At 38.8% G+C, this 24,073-nt stretch overlaps 1 protein-coding gene across 3 annotated transcripts in view; it reads right to left on the bottom strand.

Annotated features, from left to right (window-relative positions):
* The window catches only part of CAMK4 (calcium/calmodulin dependent protein kinase IV), a 231,915-nt gene that overhangs the window by 79,154 nt on the left and 128,688 nt on the right, over window positions 1-24,073 (bottom strand). For 2 of the 3 annotated variants that reach the window (XM_067731417.1, XM_067731416.1), the window contains 2 exons: window positions 14,534-14,596; window positions 12,466-12,548 (listed from right to left, as the gene is read on the bottom strand). The exons of the other annotated variant lie outside the window; for it this stretch is intronic. In XM_067731417.1, coding sequence (XP_067587518.1) covers window positions 12,466-12,548; window positions 14,534-14,596 — 146 coding nt within the window. The remainder of the gene's footprint in view (window positions 1-12,465; window positions 12,549-14,533; window positions 14,597-24,073) is intronic. 3 annotated transcript variants of the gene reach the window in all.

Raw genomic sequence — 24,073 nt, 5'->3', positions numbered from 1 at the left:
TGGGACCGTGAGCCATGGACGCTGAGCCTGAGCGTCCGGAGCCTGTGCTCCGCAACGGGAGAGGCCACAACAGCGAGAGGCCGGCGTACCGCAAAAAAAAAAAAAAAAAGAAAGAAAATCCCTCAGCTTTCTTCTTATACTGGCCCATCCTGCTCCCAAAGATTTGGAGATTTTAGAGATTTGAGTGTTCTCCTATTCTTAGTTCCATCACATGCTCTCTTGCTTCCTTTGCTTCTTCTAATGCTAATACCATGTGGCTCTTGCAAATTGTCATTAGTTTGTCCTCATTCACTCATATTTTAGCTTCATGGACATACCTTGTCATCTGGTTTTGCTACAGATACTGTCAGTGAGGTTTTGGTTTTTTAGTCCTAGTTTCTCTGTCTATTCTTATGGGGATATTTGGGAAGACTGAAAGACTACTTTGTTGTGGTTTCTGTCTTCCCAGAATTTCAAGAGAAAACATTTTTGATAGACTGTAGATCACCAACTTGCACAAGATGTTTTCAGCTGACAAAAAGTTGTGGTAAAGACATTTGAAAAAGGTCAATTCAAAACATGAGACAAAACAACAAAAAACAATTCTAGAAAATTGTTGACTTTTTGTAATTTTGGATTGAAATTTTTCTTAGATGGTTAGTACCTCAAATAGTATAGTTATTTTTCAGAAAGTACCTTCTTTCTTTAATGTTGCAGCAAGAAGTTTTAAGTTCTCAAAGTAGCTGGTGTTAGAAGCTGAATTTTGAAAATGTTTACAAAATAGGGCATGAACAGAACAGATAGGACAAAATAAAAGAGATGTATAACAAGAAAAGCTATATTGATGCAAAAATTCTGACTTTCTCCATTCAATTATTTTGAACATTGCCAAGAAACACAAACTCATCATATTTTTAAAGGATGAAAGATGGAATATCCCTCCTCACCTTTTTATTTATTGGACACCTGTTATGCACCAGGGTCAAATAAAATGTGAGAATAGATTAAAATATTCAGGGAGTTAATATTAATTGGTTCTTAAAAATAAGTTTTCATATGATATTTCCTTAGAATACGAATTTTTCCAACTCATGATTAAGTTACATCATCTACTTACTAAAATTTTAATTGAAATGGTTTCTTGAACTATACTTTCTGAACATTGTTAAATAGAGTATGAGAGAAGGGGAAAAGAAGGACTATTGTGTCAGTGTAAGTTGAGAACTTCGGCTACCATTGCATTATCCTCTGCGTTGTTCTCTAAATGTGGATTCTGTGGTACATCCATCAGCCAACACAAATGTAATTAGTGCGTCCTCTGTGTGCTGCACCTGCTTGGTTTTCTCCAGTTGTTAAAGGAAGGGAGTTGTTACAAAGATGATGGAAAAGAATGGCTGATAATTAACTTTTTTTTTCCATCTCCCATTCTCCCCAGAAGGGGAGAGAATCAGTTACCTCCTGCCTGCCATAAACAGTGTGGATTTTCCCATGGTCACTCTTCAGGACTAGAGCTTTACCACAACAGCTTTGTGATACCCCTCCAGGGAGTGCTACTCATGGCTCAGTTTATGCAAGAAGTACTCTTTGGGGTTGTTACAGAACCAACTTGCACAACCATGTGCGGCCTCCCTGATGGGAATCCCTCCTTGTCTGTTAAATACACATGAGTTCTTATGAGCATCCCCACCCCTTAGACAGGAAGTGCTTCAGCCACTAGAATTTCCTATCATTTGCTTTATTATGAATTCTCAAGCTTTGACCTAAATATGATATTTATGCATTTTCATTTTGATATAATTTAGGGTTAAATGCCTGTGTTCAGGACATGTCCTTGTGTGAATGTCTAGTGACTGGCTGGATGGAGGAGTGAACTTTCTTGGGAGCTGTTTTCAGGTAGCATAGAGGTAAGAATAGTAGGTATAAGAAGAATGGTGAAGATTTCATTAATTTTCTATAATATATACGTTAAATTAGTAATATACTTCATCTAATTAATGGAGAGGATGCATTCTAACAAATATATCCATTCATTTATTTATTCAATAAATATTATGGAATGACCACCATGTGCTGGGCGCTCAGTAGTAAACCAGACATGGCCTCTGCACTCATGGGGTTTCTCTTGGTATGAGTAGACAGACAACAATCAACACAGTGTGCTAAACGCTGTGATAGAGATATTAGAGAATGGCCTGGGAGCTCCTAGAAAGGGCAGGCAATTTATTCTGGAGGCTATGCAGGGTGAGAAAAGGATTCCAGAGGTAGTTCAGACCTGAAGGATGTACAGAAGTTTTCTAGCTGTAGGGAGAGTGGGAACTGGCGGTAGGATAGGTGTAGGGGAGGAGTATGGGATTGGAGAGAAGGGAAACTGTTCTAAGAGAAAGGACCAAGACTACAGTGAGGATTAGATTGTGAGGATGGGGTAATGATATTTAATCAATATTTTTAACTGTCTAATGTGAGCCAGGTACTTGCTGGATTTAATAAAGAATAAGATTTGGGTTCTGCCCCAGATGAGACCACAGATAGTAGAGAAATTACTAATAAATACATCATCATAGATGTAATATATGTTATACTAAGGTTTGTACAGCCAAGAAATTTATTAGTTTTTTTGTCAGAAACATCTCTAGAGCAGACGTGTGGGGCAGGAGCACAAATGCAGGTGCCTCCCCCACCTCGTCTCACGTGAACTCTGCACACCATAGTTTGGTCCTACCATCAGAACTCAACTGTTTCTCTTCCAGGCTCCTTCTGCTAAAAGGAATTTTGTTCCCAGCTGATTTGTTCATCAGAGTGTCACAGGGATAGGTCTCTGAAACTCAGACATTCAATTTAAAATATTTTATAAGTTGAGCCAGGCCATCCATGACTGACTGGGAAGAGCAATAGCAGGGAACTTCTCAAGTTGCAAATGCAGGTTTGTAACTTAGAGCTAAGATTGTAGGTGAAGATATTAGTGACCAAGCAAAGGAAAGTGAAATCGTGCAATCTTTTTCTCTTCATTTAGGTAGCAAGACTACAGCAGATGTGTTTGGTCGATGTCTTCTGCTGGGTATTGTGGGAAAAATTCTTGGCCTTCTCACTAGACTGTTGCTTTGATCACCCATGGAGCCTCGCTCCAAGTCTCGCTCACAGTAGGCGGTCAATAAATATTTGTGGAATCAATACTAATTGCTAGGTGAATGGATGCCAGAAAAATTTCAGACTGTGGACATCTGGACAACTCCTTTGCCTATGTTCCTTATCATGTAGAACAAAAGTACTGGACTGGGAAGTGATGCTCACTTGTTGCAAGCACACTGGCCATGGATCCAGAGGGAGAACTGCTGTATGTATACATGCTTCCCAAAGCAACATGCAACAGGTAGAAACGTGATTGTTGTCCTTAGGAATAAACTCACAGTTACATAGCTCCTAGATATTATTGTAATAACATGGATCTTTTTAGAAACTTATTTTGAACAAAATCAAAGTGATTCAATTCAGCAAAATAGAGTATTTGTTTCATGAGGCAACAAATAACAATTCCTACAAAAAATTTAGTTGAAATTAAAAAAAAATGCCAAGTAAGTTGAACCACATATACACAGTTAAGAGTTTATAGCTTTATGCAAAATACACTAGTGACTTCAATTTTTAGAAGAAACAATACGTTCAATCATTATAGGGGTTTTAGAGCTGTAAAAATAGAAGAATAATTTTGGTTGATATTTTTGTCTTTTGTATTTAAACATACTTATCGCTATATTTCTTTTCAGATTTAGTAATTTCCTTTTCATGTTTCTTACATAATAAGAAGGCAGTTAAGATGCTATCTGCGTTTTAAGATCATTTTCAAAGGTCCAGGGCCATGTAGTTTTTAGCTATGCTGCACAATTTCCTGTTGCTCCATTGTAAGCTGTGCTAAAAATAAAATCTCTCCTAGGATTTTAATCACAACACTGACCCAAAAGGCTGCCCTGGTGTCCCAGTTCCTACAGGTCTCTCAGTCACTAACAGGCCTAGCTACATCTGGAGATCTGGGAAGGAATCACAATGGGGTGTGTTTCCTTCGACTCCCAGGCTGTGATTCTTTGGCCTCGATAGGCGTTATCACTCCAAGACCATGCGTTTTACTTCCACTGTTTGCTATGTTGGCCCACATGCTCTTTCCCACAGTTGGGACTGTTTTTCTTCTCATCATTTTAAACTCGTAGGATGAGAAAACACAGGCAATGCCTATTTCTCTCCAAGGATCTGCTTTAAAATATGACTTTTGTACATTTGCTTCTGTCACCTTAATTGCTGCAAATTGAATTGAGCTCATCTCCAGTCCAGCAGTTAGCACAGACAATGCAGCTGAAGAGCTCTAATCCAATCATATCCTGAGGCCCTCAGACTTCCTGGCACAAAGATTAAGAGCCCTACTGCTCTCCCGACCAATGGCAGCTTTTTCTTAAATGGACATGTTATTAGATGACTGTAAGTTTATATGAGAAAGACATTGGTCTGGTGAAAATGTGTACTGAAGGATTGAATGACACAGGGTAAAAGCCCCTAATAATATGAGTTTCAGGAACCAAGTTTTAAGGGCTGCCAGTACATCATTATGCTGCTACATACAAAACTGTATTTAAATGAATTCTGCTGTACCCTGTGTACATCTACCCCTCCTACAGAAGCTTCGTTCACTGCTTTTTCTTATTACATTCATGTCACCTTTGTCTGTATTGGTGCTTTTTCTAAGAACTCTCCCAAAGAGTATTAAATTCATATGCTTTAAAAAAAAAAACAGTTTCAAAGGGACTACTAGCACCTGTTAAATTTGAGAAGCTAGGGAGAGAGTGAGGGAACTGTGGATCATTGTGGGTGCTGGCCGAAGAGTTGACAGCATAGGAGAAAGAGGAGGCCAAATCAAATTGTAGACCTGGCAATGGGCCTAAGGGATTCCCAGTCCAATTCTCTCATACTATAAATGAAAAGCCTGATCCAAAGACATATAAATTGCCCAAGAGCATAGAGTTTATTCAATCATTCATCTGACAAATATCTAAAAATTGCTTGCTTTCTGTCCAGAACAGCTTCTAAGATGCACATGAAGATACTCATATCTAACCCCCCATCAGTGTGCTCTGCCTTGGCCATCACTTTGCCCTTCCCTCTACCCTTCACCTGCTAATTTTCTATTTCCCATTTAAGATTCAGCTCAAAAGGCTCTATTAGCTCCCTGAAGTCATTTCTGGCTTAGAAGACCCCCTTAATTTGTAACCAATGTACTGTGTTTATGCCCCAATTATAGCATTTATCTTCCCCACATGAATTCTTACAGCCAAATTTGTGACCAGTCTCTAGCAAATGCAAAGTATCTTGTGATAGGTTTTTTGTGTACTACTGATTCTTATCTTTATTTTTTTAGTCCCTTGTCATCCTTTATTTTTTTATCTTGTCATAGTGTGGTTGTCTCTATAAGCCTAGTACACTTTTTTGGAGGTGATGGTAGTATTAAAAGTAATATTTGGGTCCATATCACAGTTTACTTTCCCTCTTCTAGACCGTGAGCTACTTGAGGGTGAAGATAACGTCCTCTGGTTAACACGGTAGTGAGAAGAGAATAAAGTGGGTAGTGAATCTGAAATGGTAGAATGAGGCCAGACTGTAAGGGGTTTTGTTTGCCATGTTTAAAAGAATTTCCTTGAACTAAAAGTAGTGAGTAGCCTTCTGGGCTGATCTGTGATCAAATGAGTGCTTTAAACATAGATGGATGGAAGAGAGTGAAACTAATGCCAGTTAGGAGTCTATTGCAATGGGAAAGAGAATGTGAAGTCTCAAAAGGACAGAAGCAATGGGAAAGGGGAGAGGGAATGGATTTGAGAGCTGCTCACAGAAAGAATTATGGGGAGTGGGTCAGGGAGAAGTGAGAGGAAGAGGGAGAAATCAGTGATTAGCTTAGCTGTTAGGTCAGTTCACAGAAGTAGGGAGGAAAAGCAAGATTGAGAGTTGAGGGAAAGATGCTGAGTTCATTTCAGGACATATTGATTTAGAGGTGCCTATGGGACTTGCAGGTGAAAATGTCCAGCAGATTGTTGAAAATACTGTTTCCATCTCTGCTGAGACAACAGTCACCAATGTGACTGAAGCCACAAGAGAGCATTCAATTTACCTACGGAGAATGTATGAAGAACTTTAGGAAAGGCAGACATTTAAGGGATGAAAAGAGGAAGAGGAACTCAAGAAAGGGATCAAGATAAAGAAAACCAAAAAGTAAGATAAAAACCAAGGGAAAAAGATGCTGTCAAAAACTGTACTAAAGATATGGAGAGATTTAACCAACAATATAAACTAACACAGACCAGATTCTCCAAAAACACATAGCCTCTGGCCTCGGCAGATCCTTAGTGCTTCTGGAAAGTCCTTATTCTTGTCTGTTCTCACATTTCCAAGCTTTACCACTTCTTTCCTAAAGTGTCCTATTCCATTCTCTCCCAGCCATTGTTAGGAGATCAATTTCTCTTCAACAATACTGAAAGAATAAAGCTTATCAAGTCTGAGCTACTTAAACCTCTTACACTCTCCTCTCCCCCAACACAATCCCATTCCCAGCCCTAGGCAACCACTGCTTTGCTTTCTGTCTCTATAGGTTTGCCCCTTCTGGAAATTCCAGATAAACGGAGTCATAAAATATGTAGTCTTTCCTGTCTGTTTTTTTTTTTTTTAACTTAGCATAATGTACTTGAGGTTCATCCATGTTACAGTATATATCAAAGGAACATTCCTTTTCATTGGTGAATGATATTCCATTGTACATTTTGTTTGTTCATTTGCCTGTTTATGGACAATATAAGTTATTTCCTCTCCTGGAACACACCCTACTCTGTCTGCAGGCATCCATCTGAGCCTGCTGTGATGCCCTCAATGGGACTCTGACCAGGAGTCTCATATCTTTTCCCAACATCCATGAAGGTGTACAAGGCTAACTTGTTAGTTTGTAAGTAGGCTAGAATTATATCCCAGCCCTGATATTAAGTCCTCTTTTTCAACATTGTTGCGACTATTGTAGGTCCTTTGATTCTGCTGCAGCTTGACTATGCTTCTGAGGAAGAGGGAAACTTTTTTTAAAACAAATCCTTTTATGTGGCTCTAGATCTTATTCCTTCAGTGTCTTCTCTGGAATGTTCCAAATAAAAGTCCTTCTCACACAGATCTCTCCTGCTTCCCCATCCTGTAGCCTCCTTCCCATCAGCAAATTAATGTGTTACCAGTGTGCCAGCTTAAAATAATAAATAAGCCTCCATTTATCCTGTGTCCCTTTCTACTACCTCACTTTTATTTTTCCCTTCAGAGCCAAGCTTCTGGGAAAAGTAGACTTTAAATCTAGTCCAAATCAAAGTATATGTTTTCTTCATATGTAGCCAGATAAAACTGCATAAGGGAAGACGTATTTAAAATATCCATGGTTGAAAAACAAGTATATATATATATATATATATATATAAATGTTTAAGTTAAGCCAACACTTAAGCAGAACAAAATGTTACATTACTAATTTGAAGTTTTATTTTTAAGTATTAAGAGTACTGGCATTTGCTTACATAGCAGCAGCACGGCATGGTAGAAAAATCATATGCTTTGGAATCTAATGTACTTGAGTCCAGTTTCATTTAATTATTGGATCCAATGTAAACTGAGTGACCTAATGGTAGTTAACGGAACACTCTGATCCTCAGTTATCTGGTCTACAAAATGTATATATCAAGGCCTACCTTGTATATGTGTTGCTGTGAGGATTAAATGAGATCATGGTTAGCAAACTGCCCTGCCACTGCCAGGACCCCAAAAGGCACTCACAAATGGCCCTCATTATAGTGACCAATTATCCTTTTAGACAATAAGATTTTATAGGTCTTAACTTTAGACAATTACATTAATGACTAATTTTTGACACAATAGTCTTCACAAATTCAGATGTGTTCTGATTTTGGTTAACAAGAATACCAACCCTGACACAACTCCATGGAGACTGGAGAAAAGATCTAAGTTCCATTTCTGGAATCTTTTCCTAATGACAATGTCCTGAAAATTCCATTTACTTCCACCAAGAGTAAGAGACCCAGGAATGCTGAAGTAGAAACGACTATTAGGACTGATACAATAGGACTCTGTCAGGTAATTAATGGAGTAAATTCATAATCCCCAAACATAAGCACTACTTCTCCTGCATGTTGATGGCTTGTTGTTTGGAAAGAGAATATTTTCACTTTTGGGAAATGAAAAAAGAAAGTTTGTAGTCAGACAGATGTGAGTTTCAGGCCTGACTTTATGACTTATCAATTTCTACAGTTGGTGTTCTTGAAAAAAATGGGGATAATAATGCCTTAGAAAAACATGAAGGGTGATTGAGTGAGTTAAATCATACACAGTTTTGCATAGGACCAACCAATACATCAGGGATTCTCCATAAACACGATAAACAATAGTTTATTCCCTTGGAAGTGATTTAAAAGGTGCTAACTGGATTTAATAAGAAAGACAGTGAGGCCATATAAGGAGGAAGAGTTGGACGAAAAGACACACCAGCTGCCTATTTGGGGAAGATCATTTACCTTGACTCATTCTCAGTTTCCACATCTGTATAGTGGGGACAATGCTCTTCATCTGCTTGCCCCAAAGGGTTGACATAAAACAGGAAGACACACTAGTGTCTGTGAAAGAACTCTTAAAACCACATGTACTGAATTTCTGCTCTCAGTAATGGTGGGGTAGACAAGCGTACAGCCAAGAACAATGAAAACAAGCTAAATAAAATATATTTTAAAGTATATTTGAAGACATCTCAGAGTTACGAAGGAAGTTAAGGCTTAAGGAGCCAAGATCTAGAAGAGAAGAAAAACCCATAAAAACAACCCTGATATCTGATGCCTATGCTTTCCCTTTAAAAGCATTTACTGATTCTAAATCAGTAACTGATGGGGTCATCTCACAGGGTAGAGGGAACAGAAGCTGGCATTTAGGTTCTGTCTGTCAAGGAAGGGGGCGCCCTCGCAAAATCCCCTGGCTTAAATTGGGACCCTTAAAGAGCAAAACCCTATGAGTAACAGTTGACAAGAAATAGATCCACCCTCAGGAAGCCCAGCTTTGAATCAGTCCACTGCCTGATTAGGTTAAAGTGATCTGTTCCTTACCTTAACTGCCTGTTAGAGCAAAATAAAATCTGCTCTTTTGGAAGGCAACAACATTTAAAGCCTCAAATTCTAAAACCTTTTATACATAATGTTTAGCATTTGAACAAACATAATCTAGCACGCAAAAACACAAGGAGAAAACAGAAAAAAAAAGACAATTAAAAATTCACAAGTTATTCTGATACTGGAGTTAGACAAAAATCAGAAAAAAAAAAAACAACCTTTAAAAAAGTTTAATTAGAAGACCAGAAGGACACTGCTAACTTAGTTGTCTTAAAATACAATCATTTTCTGGAAAAAAACTACTTGAAAATTTACTCTTAAACAACCTCAGAACTTGTCCACTTAAAAAGTTCAATAAATTTATAAGAATTGTGACTAGATTGAGATGGAACAGAAAATGTTCTGGAGGTTTTTCCATGATATCGTAATTTTGTGGAAATTTTTTTGGGGGATTATCTTGGACACAAAATATTACTGATTTTAATCCCTAAAATTGTAATCCATTGTCCTATGCAATTTACTATTCATACTCTACATGAAACAGCAGATTCCACTTGGATTTACCATGTTTCGGTTTTTAGGAGCACCATAGAACAGATCTTTTGTTAATAAAATACAACCATTTTGACTATAGTGGACTAACATAATTATCGCTTCATCAGTTGCTCCATTAGTTCATTCATTAGATACTATTAGAGTCATCATTAGACCAGAAATGAATTTCTATCATTACAATTAAATATGTTTGGTTTTTGACCTAAGTACAGGAAACAGAGACCATATTTTGATTTTTTACTCTCAAGAAAGAAATAAATGGATAATAATGCAGGATATATTTTCAGTTTGATTCAAATTTAAAGATAACTGTAGAATTAAGTAACTTAATGGCAACAGATATGTGGACAACAACATTCAGGGGGAAAAAAGTCTATTATGTACGACCACTAAGAGTTTATAGAGTAGCTGAGTGCTCTACTGGCTGCCTGCCATTCTTCAGATGTCCTCTGTTAAATCTGAATATTTCATCCATTTATCACTGTACATGAAATTTATCAACAGCATTTAGTTTTTCACTCTTACCTATAGCTGAATTAACTCTATTCCATCAAAATCAACTAGACTGCAAGATGAGAGAACCAGAAAGGCTGGGGAGAAGGGAAGGAAAGAGACTCCTGATTCCAAAATGATTTAAACAAACAGAGGTTAGAAGGTAAATAGGAAGTGCCATTGGTAGATGACAACTTCATTGTGAAATTCCTGTCCTGCAATTATTTACAAAGAACAGGAGATTTTTCTCTGTTAGACCATAATTAGCAGAGAAATATGTAAGTCTTCCTTAGGAAGATCTCACGGCTCCAGAGCCAGCAGGATCTAACTATAAATTGACTCTGTTAATGTACCTAAAGAAGGAATATGTCCATGAAAGAAGTCAGCTAAAAAGGTGTTGAAAAAGGACCAATTATTGGCAAATTTAGGCAACATTCAAATAAACTAGTCCAGAAGAGTCTTAACTAAGCATATGGGAACATGACAGTTTTAGGATAAGGCTATCCTTATAGTGGATCAGAGTGTCTCAGCCTCCTTAGGATCATAGTACAGCTTCAAATTTGTTCTGAGGTTCAGAGAAGTTAAGCAAACCGCTCTATGTTAGTTATTTGTTCCTTAAGTCAGGATTTAAAACCACGAGTCCAACTGACTATGAGCCAAATACCATAAGAAGAAGTATCAATATATGTCTAGGCTACCTATGCTTACTTCCTTCAGGTGATTCATTTATTTGTAAAGAATGAATATAGTTTAAATGCTACAATTTTTAAAATCTGATAAATTCACATAACTTGCTCTAAGGAAACTTTAATATACATCTGAACAAAATGTTGAAGATACATATGTAGCTCCAATCAAGGCCATTTTGCTCCTTCCTATCTGAAGATCCAAATCTGCACTGGGTAACATTAAAAGCAGAAAGGAACTTTGAAAACCAATACGAAGACTTTTGGAAGCTCTTAAAGAGGCAGTAAATTTAACTGGGTGGAGTAGGGGTGGGGAGGAAGGGGGGGCACGCTCTTCTCCTAACACATTCTAAACCCTTAGGTATCTTTCTCCTCAGAGTCCATTCATTGTAGCAGTTGCTTACTCACTCATTCATGCAGCAAATATTTATTGAGAATTTACTGTGCTCCAGGCACTCATGCTACATTAGCAGTTCATCAACCTCTCTGCTGGCTTCTGTCTTCAGTCCACTTCTCTCTTAACCCTTTCTTCAACCAACAAGACCTTTACATCACAGAAACTGCAGTTTCTTACCATTTCTGATATATACCTACTCAGTCTCTTTGTCTTCTTCCAATTCCATTCTTGCTTAATTACCCTGTTCAGCACAGCAAAGAGCTGCCCATTAGGGCAAAGAGGGAATTCAGAGAAGATAAGGAGGGTTGGAAAGCTATGGAAGCTTAAAGTGTGTGTCTCTTGTACAAATAGTGTGCCTATATTATGCTCTACCAGATTTCCAGAAATACTCCCTGCCATCCTCAAACCTCTGCCTTGAGTGATGAACATATGAACAGACAACTAAAATTGGCTATAATTGGATATAACAGAACATGTTTTTCTCTGCAACTTGGAACTCTTTACACAGCCTAACAAAGAAAGTAGGCCTAGAAACAATCATTTGGAGAGAATTGATTTTTATGGCTTTTGGATCATAATAAAGAATACTATTATAATACATGTTTAACTTTCTATAATTCTCATTGAACATTTTCTCACAAAATATTCTCATAAATCTTACTATTTAGTTTAGATTTAGTATGACTTTAGAAATTCTGCTTTTTATCTAGAAGTAAATGTTTGCAGAAGTAAATAGTACAATGTTTCTATTTTTGTTCACTAAGCATCCCAAATTTTAGTCTACCCACATCTTATCAAATATCACACTCTTTCCATTCTACACTCCTTTTTTTTTTTTTTTTTTTTTTTTTTGCGGTATGCGGGCCTCTCACTGTTGTGGCCTCTTCCGTTGTGGAGCACAGGCTCCGGATGCGCAGGCTCAGCGGCCATGGCTCAAGGGCCTAGCCTCTCTGCGGCATGTGGGATCTTCCCGGACCGGGGCACGAACCCGTGTCCCCTGCATCGGCAGGCGGACTCTCAACCACTGCGCCACCAGGGAAGCCCCTACACACCTTTTAAGATTTATTTTAGTAGAAGTTATCAACTGGTGTAATATGTCATTATGAAAAATTTCAGGAGAAATTTCCTTTTGGTTATTTTTGGTGACTGGAAGCAAAACCTTACTGTGGTTACATTGCCAGGACCTACTCACCTGTCAAACAGCTCTCCCCCTGTGACGAGTTCTAGGACCAGACTGATTTCTGTAGGGGTTTCAAATATCTCTTTAAGTTTTATCTGGGAAAAGATATAAAAAAAATCACAAATTCTTTATTTTTAAGTTTCTAGGAAATAGTTAAAATTATGGCTACAACAGCACTCTCTGTAATAGCAATATGTTGGATCATGGTTAAAAAAGCTTCCTTATTCTAGTACCAGGCAGTCATTTGTCACTCTCTGGTTGTTTTTATCAGCTACCTAATTTCTTCAAAGGTCCTTTTGAGTTTTTATATTTTTCATCTTGATAGTTGAAAGATACCTGCCCTAGAAATGCTTCTTAAATTTTGCCAAATCATCCCAATTTCTGCATTTCAACAGAATTTAAAAAAAAAACAAAAAACAAACAAAACAAACCAGAAGCAAACAAAACTTCCTAAACCATTTGAAAGCATCATGGTTGGTAGAGATGCAAATGCCTCTTTCTCCTAGAAAGGGACTTCAATTAGGGGTCTGAGACAGAACAGGACCAGGTTAAAGTCTGTCTTTAGGGAAAGGGAATCCCTTTAACACCTAAGAAGTTGCTGGTAGATGAAAGGATACTCAGAAAAGTAACAGTGATAGTGATTTGATTGACCATAACAGGGTTTTCATCACATTCAGATAATCTATCCAATTTTGGATATTTTCCTTCTGAGAATCTAGTGACCAGGACTGATCTATATTTGAGGAAAATTCCATACTGACTTCTTTGAAAGAAATAAGACGGATAATGTAAAAGTGGTGATTATATATGGTAAATTTTGTTAATTGCTTACCCAAAGCCCTTCTCCCCCTACTTTACTGAACCCTGATTTGTTTAGGAAGCAAGGTACCTAGCCTTAAATTATGGATTATGTTTGGTCTAGGCCACTTATGATAACCCTACTCCCTAATTTTTCAGTCTCCATGCAGTTTAGGGTGATTTTGTGACCACATCTTGTGGCCACAAACTGAAGAGAATTCTACTGCAGCCGGAAATTCTGGAAAAAGCCTTTACGCTTCTCATCAGCCTCTGCTCGTTAAGCCTTTCCACTACTTTCTGTCTTGAATATAGACCTGAAGACTTGTGAACACTGTGGAGCAGCCATTTTAGGACCATGAGGGAAAAGCATGAAGGTGAAAGCCAGTGCACTGAAGATGGGCGAACCAATGGATGGAAGGTGTCTGGGTCCTGGATGGCATCACTGAGGAAGTGAACGAGTGTTAACAACTGCCTGCCTTCTGATTTCTTACAACATAAGAAAAATATTTGTTTAGACCACCATATTCAAGTTTTCTGTTATTTACAGCTGAGTGCATTGCTAACTAATATACAAGTTTTAAGCACTTTGCCTTGAGCCTAAGCATTGCAGGTCATCCTTGGGAACACCACAACTTTCTCAGAGAAATGAGTAAAATATTTTAAGTAAGTGACTCAATTTATAGAAACAAGTTATGGTCTGGAAAATGATTTTGTTCTTTCACTTCACTGGCTCAAGAAAGCTTTTCCCCAGCCCTTCTTTCCCTCAGTGCCTTTGTCTGGACATAGCCTAGAGCAGAGCTTGGGAGGACGTTTTATTTTCCCCATTCAAGTACATTATTTATTTGAATCTTCACATTGTCTCTGAAGCAAATACTCTCTCATAGGAGAGTGAAATGACTATGGAAAGCAATGCATTTTCTTCACAGGCGTTTTCAGCAATGGCATATTAATAAGGTAGGCCCACAAAAGGAAAAAAGCCAGTGTCTTATTAGAGGGAAAAAAACTCTCCAATTTTAGTTATCCTCTTATGCATGAAAACATCAATGGTATATATTGCTGATCTGCCCATTTTGCAACTCTTTCAAGGGGTATTATTCTTAAGATTTATTCAGTTAAAAAGAAGTGAAAAACGGGATCAGATAAGGACAAGAGCTAGGCCAAGGTGGCTACTTACTGGAGGTGGAAGAATCCCTTTCTCATCATCAGAATGGACAGTAAAGAACAAAAATCTCATCCTGTAACATTGGAGATTATTTGAAATAACAGGCTAAAAACCACTTACAATGTTTGGATGTGAGAGGCGAAGAAGAACTCCTATCTCAGTTCTTACGATTTTTTTGTCCACCTAAAAGGCAAAATGAGAGAAACTGAAAGATACTCCCGCCTTAGAAATATCTTCATTGTAGCAGAGAGTCAGAAACAGCAATAACCACCTGGATGAATCAGGTCAATGGCAGAGGTTAATTTCTAAGTGTTGCCTTCCTCCCTTTTTTGTCCAGCTGCATGTCTTTCCTCTCTGTTTCAGACATAAAGAGAACTAGTTACAAATATGGGTCACAACTTGTCAGACCGCTTGTGTGGCCCCTTTGCTATCAAAAATTATCGCTATCACCACTAAGGCACAACTACATCTCAACCTATTCCTCCTCCTCTTCCTTTCTTTTTTGAATCCTTGACCCAAACCCATTGGAGCTGTCGATCACTTCGCCTGCCTTTTTCCCACAGAAGTGAGCACATAACCCAGCCTAACCAATCAGATTACTCTCTTCTCTGGCCAAAGTGACTTGAGTCTGGGATATCCACCAGATCCAAGTCATTACAATCTGGGTCCTCCCCCCAAATATTGCTCATATAATCAAGAAAGAGGTATTCTCTTTTCCTCTGAAATTGTGAGAGCAGGAGTATAGAGTTTGCCACTACCAGGGACCATTTTTGATACCATGTGGAGATAACTTCACTGAAAATGGAGTCAACACAGAAAAAAACATTGCTAGAGATGAAGAATGAGTACCGCTGACCATGTAATCCACTGGATTCAGTTTTGCATAAGCTAGTTTGCCCTTTGACCTGTCTTATTATGTGAGCTACTGAATCTCCTTTTCTACTTAAGTTATCCAGAGTTGCGTGATGCTATCAGTGATGTAAGCTGAAGGAAAATAAAGGGGTCTAAGGAAATGATGACTCAATATGAAAGCCTGGAGTAGAGATTTGGATAAAGCAGTTCCTCAGATCTATGTGTTTTCTGGGAGGGAAGAGGATCTACAACATTCATCATATTCTCTAAATGTCTGAGGCAGAGGAAAGCCTAAAAATCTGATCTATTTAAAAAAGATAAAATGTGTTCCATGGAACTGGGGAGTCAAGGATCTCTCTTGAATGTATACGTAATGAATGTATAGTACATAGTAAGGGTCTAATGTAGGTTTTTTTTTTTTTTTTTTTTTTTTTTTTGCGGTACACTGGCCTCTCACTGCTGTGGCCTCTCCCGTTGCGGAGCACAGGCTCCAGACGCGCAGGCTCAGCGGCCATGGCTCACGGGCCCAGCCGCTCCGCAGCATGTGGGATCTTCCCGGACCGGGGCATGAACCCATGTCGCCTGCATCGGCAGGCGGACTCTCAACCACTGCGCCACCAGGAAAGCCCTAATGTAGTTTTTAATGTGCTCAGCCTCATGTTAAACAATGCTGGGCATATGAAAAAACAAAATATCATCTTTTTCAGAGGAAGATTAAAATCTAATTTTGGGCATAAGACTCCTCTAGAAGATGCCATAAGAAGATAGAAGAATGTAAGTTGTAAACAAGTTTTGTTTTAAAAATTCCATTGTTCAGTGGAAGATCATTTTTCTGTGAGTCAAAATACAGCTATCATTCAAACAGTGGGCTAACTCTAAAAGACTTTGAAATTATTAGCGATTAAAAGTCATGCTATTAGACTTCCCAGGTGGCGCAGTAGTTAAGAATCCACCTGCCAATGCAGGGGACACAGGTTCGATCCCTGGTCCAGTAAGATCCCACAAGTTGAGGAGCAACTAAGCCCAGATGCCACAACTACTGATCCCGCATGCCACAACTACTGAAGCCTGCGTGCCGAGAGCCTGTGCTCCGCAACAAGAGAAGCCACTGCAATGAGAAGCCCGCGCACTGCAACGAAGAGTAGCCCCTGCTCGTCATGACTAGAGAAAGCCCGTGCGCAGCAATGAAGACCCAACGCAGCCATAAATAAATAAATTTATTAAAAAAACAAAAAAGTCACACTAGTGTTAATATAAAATGAAGAAAGACTTGTTAAAGTGCGCACAGGTCATGCTAGTGTGATATGTGGGCTGCTGATGGCCACTCAGTGATATCAGACAGCCCAACACATGGGATATTGACAGCATGGTCTCTGGGTAATGTAGTATTAGAGGAAAACGCTATAAAAGTTATTTTATCTAGTTAAAAAATCACATACTTCATGAAAATTTGCTATTGAGCAAGAGTCATTCTACTTGTATCAAAAGGGAGAGCTCTGAGAAAGAGGTGCATTGCTAAAACAGGCAGATGACACTGACAGATCTCTTCCAAAGAGTTCTTGGTTCACACTCCATTTCACTTCTGTAGATGCTGTTGAGGAAAATTTGGATATAGATGATAATTTTTAAATTATTTTAAAAATTTTAATTTTTTTTCTAGCTTTGCTGAGGTATAATTGGTATACAAAAAACCACACGTAATTAATGTATACAATGTGGTGAGTTTGGACACATGTATAGATTCATGTTACCATCACCACAATCAAGGTAATAAACATATCTATCACCTCCAAAAGTTTCCTGTGTCCCTTTGCTGTGTGTGTGTGTATGTGATGTGTGTGTGTGGCGGGGGGTAAGCACACTTAATGTGAAATCTACCCTCAACAAATTTTTAAGTGAACAATACCTTATTATTAACTCTGGGCATTATGTTGTACAGTAGATCTCTGGAACTTACTCATTTTGTATAACTGTAACGTGATACCCATTGAACAACAACTCTCCATCTCCCCCTCCACCTATCCCTTAGGAAGCACAATCCTACTCTCTACTTGTATAAGTCTGACTATTTTAGATGCCTCATATAAGAGGAATCATTCAGTGAATACAGATTTTTTTTTATTGGAGTATAATTGCTTTACAATGGTGTGTTAGTTTCTACTTTATAACAAAGTGAATCAGCTATACATATACATATATCCCCATATCTCTTCCCTTTTGAATCTCCCTCTCTCCCACCCTATCCCACCCCTGTAGGTGGTCACAAAGCACCGAGCTGATCTCCCTGTGCTATGCGGCTCCTTCCCACTAGCTATCTATTTTATATTTGGTAGTGTATATATGTCCATGCCACTCTCTCACTTTGTCCCAGCTTACCCTTCCCCCTCCCTGTGTCCTCAAGTCCATTCTCTAGTAGGTCTGTGTCTTTATTCCCGTCTTGCCCCTAGGTTCTTCATGACCTTTTTTTTTTAGATTCCGTATATATGTGTTGGCATACAGTATTTGTTTTTCTCTTTCTGACTTACTTGACTCTGTATGACAGACTCTACGTCCATCCACCTCACTACAAATAACTCAATTTCGTTTCTTTTTATGGCTGAGTAATATTCCATTGTATATATGTGCCACATCTTCTTTATCCATTCATCTGTCGATGGACACTTAGGTTGCTTCCACATCCTGGCTAGTATAAACAGAGCTGCAATGAACATTTTGGTACATGACTCTTTTTGACTTATGGTTTTCTCAGGGTATATGTCCAGTAGTGGGATTGCTGGGTCATATGGTAGTTCTATTTTTAGTATTTTAAGGAACCTCCATACTGTTCTCCATAGTGGCTACACCAATTTACATTCCCACCAACAGTGCAAGAGTGTTCCCTTTTCTCCACACCCTCTCCAGCATTTCTTGTTTGTAGATTTTTTGATGATGGCCATTCTGACTGGTGTGAGATGATATCACAATGTAGTTTTGATTTGCATTTCTCTAATGATTAATGATGTTGAGCATTCTTTCATGTGTTTGTTGGCAATCTGTATATCTTCTTTGGAGAACTGTCTATTTAGGTCTTCTGCCCATTTTTGGATTGGGTCATTTGTTTTTTTGATATTGAGCTGCATGAGCTGCTTATAAATTTTGGAGATTAATCCTTTGCCAGTTGCTTCATTTGCTAATATTTTCTCCCATTCTGAGCGTTGTCTTTTCGTCTTGTTTATGGTTTCCTTTGCAAAAGCTTTTTAGTTTCATTAGGTCCCATTTGTTTATTTTTGTTTTTATTTTCATTTCTCTAGGAGGTGGGTCAAAAAGGATCCTGCTGTGATTTATGTCATAGAGTGTTCTGCCTATGTTTTCCTCTAAGAGTTTGATAGTGTCTGGCCTTACATTTAGGTCTTTAATCCATTTTGAGTTTATTTTTGTGTATGGTGTTAGGGAGTGTTACAGGTAGCTGCCCAGTTTTCCCAGCACCACTTATTGAAGAGGCTGTCTTTTCTCCATTGTATATTCTTGCCTCCTTTGTCAAAAATAAGGTGACCATATGTGCATGGGTTTATCTCTGAGCTTTGTATCCTGTTCCATTGATCTATATTTTTTTGTGCCAGTACGATACTGTCTTGATTACTGTAGCTTTGTAGTATAGTCTGCAGTCAGGGAGCCTGATTCCTCCAGCTCCGTTTTTCTTTCTCAAGATTGCTTTGGCTATTCGGGGTCTTTTGTGTTTCCATACAAATTAGTGAATACTGATTATTTTTTATCACAATCTTCTCTTCCACAGGACAATAAGGAGTTACTAATACAAAATAAATATATTTTAAATTACTGCATGATGCTTAAAAAAATTTTAAGGACATGGGTGTCTCTAAATTAAGATTTGTTAATATTCAAACATATTTTTTTCACTACACATTTAGTGTTTATGTAATATACGGTTTTCCCCCTTGTTTTTTTTTTCAAATATTTATTTATTTATTTATTTATTTATTTTTGGCTGTGTTGGGTCTTCGTTGCTGTGTGCGGGCTTTCTCTAGTTGCGGTGAGCAGGGGCTACTCTTCATTGCAGAGCGCGGGCTTCTCATTGCGGTGGATTCTCTTGTTGTGGAGCATGGGCTCTAAGCGCCTGGTCTTCAGTAGTTGTGGTTCGTGGGCTCTAGAGCCCAGGCTCAGTAGTTGTGGTGCACGGGCTTAGTTGCTCCGCGGCATGTGGCATCTTCCCGGACCAGGGATCGAACCCGTGTCCCCTGCATTGGCAAGCGGATTCTTAACCACTGAGCCACCAAGGAAGTCCCCACCTTGTTTTTGTATGTTTTTGATCCATATAAAATAAGTGTCAGAGAGATCCTTTAATTTTTTCATATGACATAGTAAACAAAAACTTTTTAATACAAATATGAATTTTAAGCAAATTTATTTTTTATCATGTTATGTCACACATTAAATATGGGATGCCTTCAAAAATTATTTCTTTGAAAGTTATCTAAACTCTGGAAATATTCATAACATACTAGATTATTTGGACTAGCAATCTTCTAATGTAGTTATTTATTTTTAATTCAGAATTAATTTTTCTTTAAAGGTAATTTTGAAAAGGGTAATTATTTTCCCACTATACTCCAGATCAGTGGTTCTCAAAGTGTGATCAGAGGACGTTCCGGGTCCCTAAGACTCACTCAGGGTATGTATGAGGTTCTCACTTTCCCAACTGCACATCTGGGTAAGGCTAGAGTTTTTCCTATACTTGAAACAAAACAACATATTGAATGCAGAAGCAGATGAGAATCCAACTTTCTTCTATTAAGCCAGATAATAAAGAGATTTACAAAACAATGCCACTCTTCTAAGTATTTTTTTATTTTGGAAAATAGTTACTTTTCATTAAAAATGTTATTTATGTTAAAACATACTGGGTTTATTACTGTTATAGTTTTAATTAATTAATAAATACTTAAAAATTCTTTAATCTCTATTACAGTGGTCCCCAACCTTTTTGGCACCAGGGACTGGATTCGTGGAAGAAAATTTTTCCACGGATGTGGGAGTGGGGAAGTGGCAGATGGTTCAGGTGGTAATGCGAGCGATGGGGAGCGGCACGTGAAACTTGTCTCGCTCACCCGCCGCTCACCTCCTGCTGTGCGGCCCCATTCCTAACAGGCCACAGACAGGTACTGGTCTGCGGCCGTGAGGCTGGGGACCCCTTCTCTATTATATCGAGATTCTTTCATCTCTAATATATTAAATGTGTATAGCTATTTGGGATTCTCAGTAAGTTGGAGAGTAAAAAGGGCTCCAGAAGCCCAAAAGTCTGGGAACCAGTACTCCAGAAAACTTAACATTATACATTTGAAAACAGAAAATAGAAAGAAAAGAACAAAACTGTGGGGGCTTCCCTGGTGGTGCAGTGGTTGAGAATCTGCCTGCTAATGCAGGGGACACGGGTTCGAGCCCTGGTCTGGGAGGATACCACATGCTGCGGAGCAACTAGGCCCGTGAGCCACAACTACTGAGCCTGCGTGTCTGGAGCCTGTGCTCCACAACAAGAGAGGCCGCGACAGTGAGAGGCCCGTGCACCGCGATGAAGAGTGGCCCCCGCTCCCCACAACTAGAGAAAGCCCTCACACAGAAACGAAGACCCAACACAGCCAAAAATAAATAAATTAATTAATAAACTCCTACGCTCAACATCTTCTTTAAAAAAAAAAAAGAACAAAACTGTAGTAATAATTTAAATGAAAGAAAAATGTGAATGCAGTCTCCTTCCTGCTCTGAATGCTGGAGCCCAGGTTGAATGCAGGTCATGACTTAAGTGGAGCCTGAGAAGAATCGAAGAAGAAGGAAGTTAGAGAAAAACGCGGTATTAAAAACCATCAATCCACAGAGAGTAAACTGAGTGACAAAATCTGGACTAGAAGACAAAGTAATGACAACCAAGGAAACCAGCAGGGGGTAAAGTTGAGAGGGAGAAGTGGACAAAAAAGCAGGCAGATAAATGACTGAGAAGCCAAGGACAAGACAAGGCTGAGGTCTGAAAATCCTTCCCAGAGAGATTAGCTGAGTATAATTTGTCATCTTTTTGAAACAAAGTCTAGAGGTTCCTAGGCAGCCGGACTTTGGGGGTGGTTCCTCCAAAGGTGTCAGGTCTTGGAGGTCACACCGGTGTGCGTCTTGACAGCCATTTCATCTGATATCTTCTCAATATTTCTCTAGTTCCAGGAGCTATTGTTTCCTTCCTACTTCTGACTTCCCCTTCCAATTACCTGGGTAGGTCAGGATAGGGTCTGAGCACTGGCACTGCCATTCAGAATAAGTGTTGTTTTCCTAGAAAATAACTGTTAAGCAAGCCACAAGAGTCAATGGGCAGCTACCTGAACAGTCATTATTGCCACTTGAAATTAGCTTCAAGAGCTACTATAATTAGCATCTTCAGAAGCACGAACAGATGGCTTTAACAAGTCAACATTACAACAATATTGAAATCCATAAAATATACCTTCACTATGTACGAAATAACTTAAAGAATGGTAGTTTTTAATTACTAACAATTTTCAATTATAAAAATACACATTACTAACATTCTAACTTAGGTTTCCCAGAAAACTAATGTAAGGCGAGGATTAACATTCAGGTATTTTATTTGGAATGTGCAAACCCAATGCAGTGAGAATGAGGAAAAAGGGAAATGCAGCAAGGTAAGAGGTGACACAGTGCAGTAAGCCCACTGGCTACATTGAGCTGTAAAGACACAGCAGGTCACATGGGTAGTTGTATCCAACTGGCACACAGTACTTCCCTAGAGGAGCTATACAAGGTCACCATGCCTTGAAGAAGTTCATGGAAAGGCAGAAAGAGAGGGAATTTACCTGCCCAGGAACCTCCTCCTGTTTCCCACTGGTGAATTTTGGCCCTGTGGTGTTAACTTTTTCATACCTCTGGGTTGCATATGTAGTCTTTTTGGCAGTCACTTGTAATGCCATATCCCTCCTCATCAGATATCATATCTCATTCAAATCTAGAAGTGGCGGAAGAGCCAGAAACTTAAGGTGTGTGTCTGGGTTGGCTTAGTTGCATGAATTGGCCAGCAGGCAATCCAGCCCTCCCTGGTCTGGAAGACAGGCAGGTGGAAGGAATCTAAGAAGGCCCGTAAGAGTTTTGTCCAATCACGGTTCACTCTTGAGTTTTTATCTGTCACAGGAAAAGCAGATCGACAGCAGTGGGACCACAGTTCTGCTTTTCTAATTTGCTGTATTTTACTGCCCATCAGAAAGAGCTTTGTCTCCCACTTACATTCTTTGTGCCATTGTTCTAGTTGCCAATATGAAATGGATAATCATAAAATGGCTTGGACACGTGGGCTTTTTCTGTAAAGCCTTATTTTAGCTCCCCTATTTGAAATGCCCTAAATATTCAAAGAAATACACCCCTTCATCCTCATAAAATCATTTAAGAAAAAAACTAAATAATTTAATAAGAGTGATTATACAGATTTGTACAGTTTTAAACCTCCACGGAAATCAAGATTCCTTAATATTGAAAGAAATCCCAACTTTGCTGTCTGCCTCCATGAGGGGAGAAAGAAATGGATAAGAGGTATAATTTTAGAGTAACATCAGAGAAAAAAGCTCACCATTGGAATAAAGTTGATGAAATGTGGGCCCTTCATTGAGATACACAGCAAATATACTCCTGTGCTGGGACTGGAAAGGTTGAGGGAAGAAAAGCAGGAAGAATTGAAAAATATGTGAGAAGAAAGTAATGAGGAATTAAGGGGGAAGAAAAAGGAAAACCAGTTTCTGCATGTGAGAATGATGGATAGAGACAGAGGTGGTGAATGAACTGGAGAAAAGGAGAGGGACTACAGCACCAGATTTCTGGTGGTCTTGATCCTCTTGGCTATCTCAGATGTGGTCTAGATCTGTCCGGACTCTGAAACTTCAATATTTCTCTGGCTTCTTAGGCTCATTTTTGGTTTTAACAATGACCAACGAACATGATGTGAAGTACAGAACTGTGCTCCTCAAATCCTTTGTGGAAAGAGGCAAAATGTAAATTATTAATGGGTAAATAAGCAGACAAATACCTTTAAATTTTCACAATTCTTTCCTGCATAGCTTCTGCTTAATTTAGCATCCTGGTTTCTGACATATCAACAAGTACATGCTGGCACTAACATGCGTGGTGAAAAGACTTGACAACTGGAGCTTTGTTAAATTCAAGAATGATAGTTTTAGCCTACAAGGATTTGAAAGCTAGGAACTGCTATTTGAAAATGCAAAAATCAAATGTGGGACACTGAGAAAAATACTGAGTTTTTCCTATCTGAGGCTAATATCTCCAACAACTACACAATTTTAGCCAAGTCTGATTATTCCTTTATCTTCTTGACCTAACAGAAACCTGGGCATCTCATGACTACCTTACTTTCTTTAGGGTCTTCCCAAGTGGTGACTTGTTTTCATGCCAGTAGGAAAGGTACCATAGGGCCTGGAAGGAGGACAGGGTGTCCTTTTTGCTACTCATTGCTATGTCCAAACCATTTCTCCTCCCTTATGCCTCCAACAAAGAGGCCAGTTTAGCCAGAGGAAAGTGACAGAGGAGGAGAACAGTAGATGATGACAGAGTCTCCTAATGACCAGAAGCCAGGTTGAACATGGTAAGGACTTGATATTTTTGTATCAGAGAGGTCAGACACATTTGGAAGATTTTGAGAGAGGAATGACATGACCTCAGTTAATTTTTAAAGGGATACTCTCACGCTTGGGAATTCCCTGGCAGTCCAATGGTTAGGACTCTGCGCTCTCACTGCTGAGGGCCCGGATT

Source organism: Pseudorca crassidens, chromosome 3, assembly GCF_039906515.1.
Source record: "Pseudorca crassidens isolate mPseCra1 chromosome 3, mPseCra1.hap1, whole genome shotgun sequence".
Taxonomy (NCBI): Eukaryota; Metazoa; Chordata; class Mammalia; order Artiodactyla; family Delphinidae; genus Pseudorca; species Pseudorca crassidens.
This window is presented reverse-complemented; position numbering and strand designations above follow the sequence as displayed.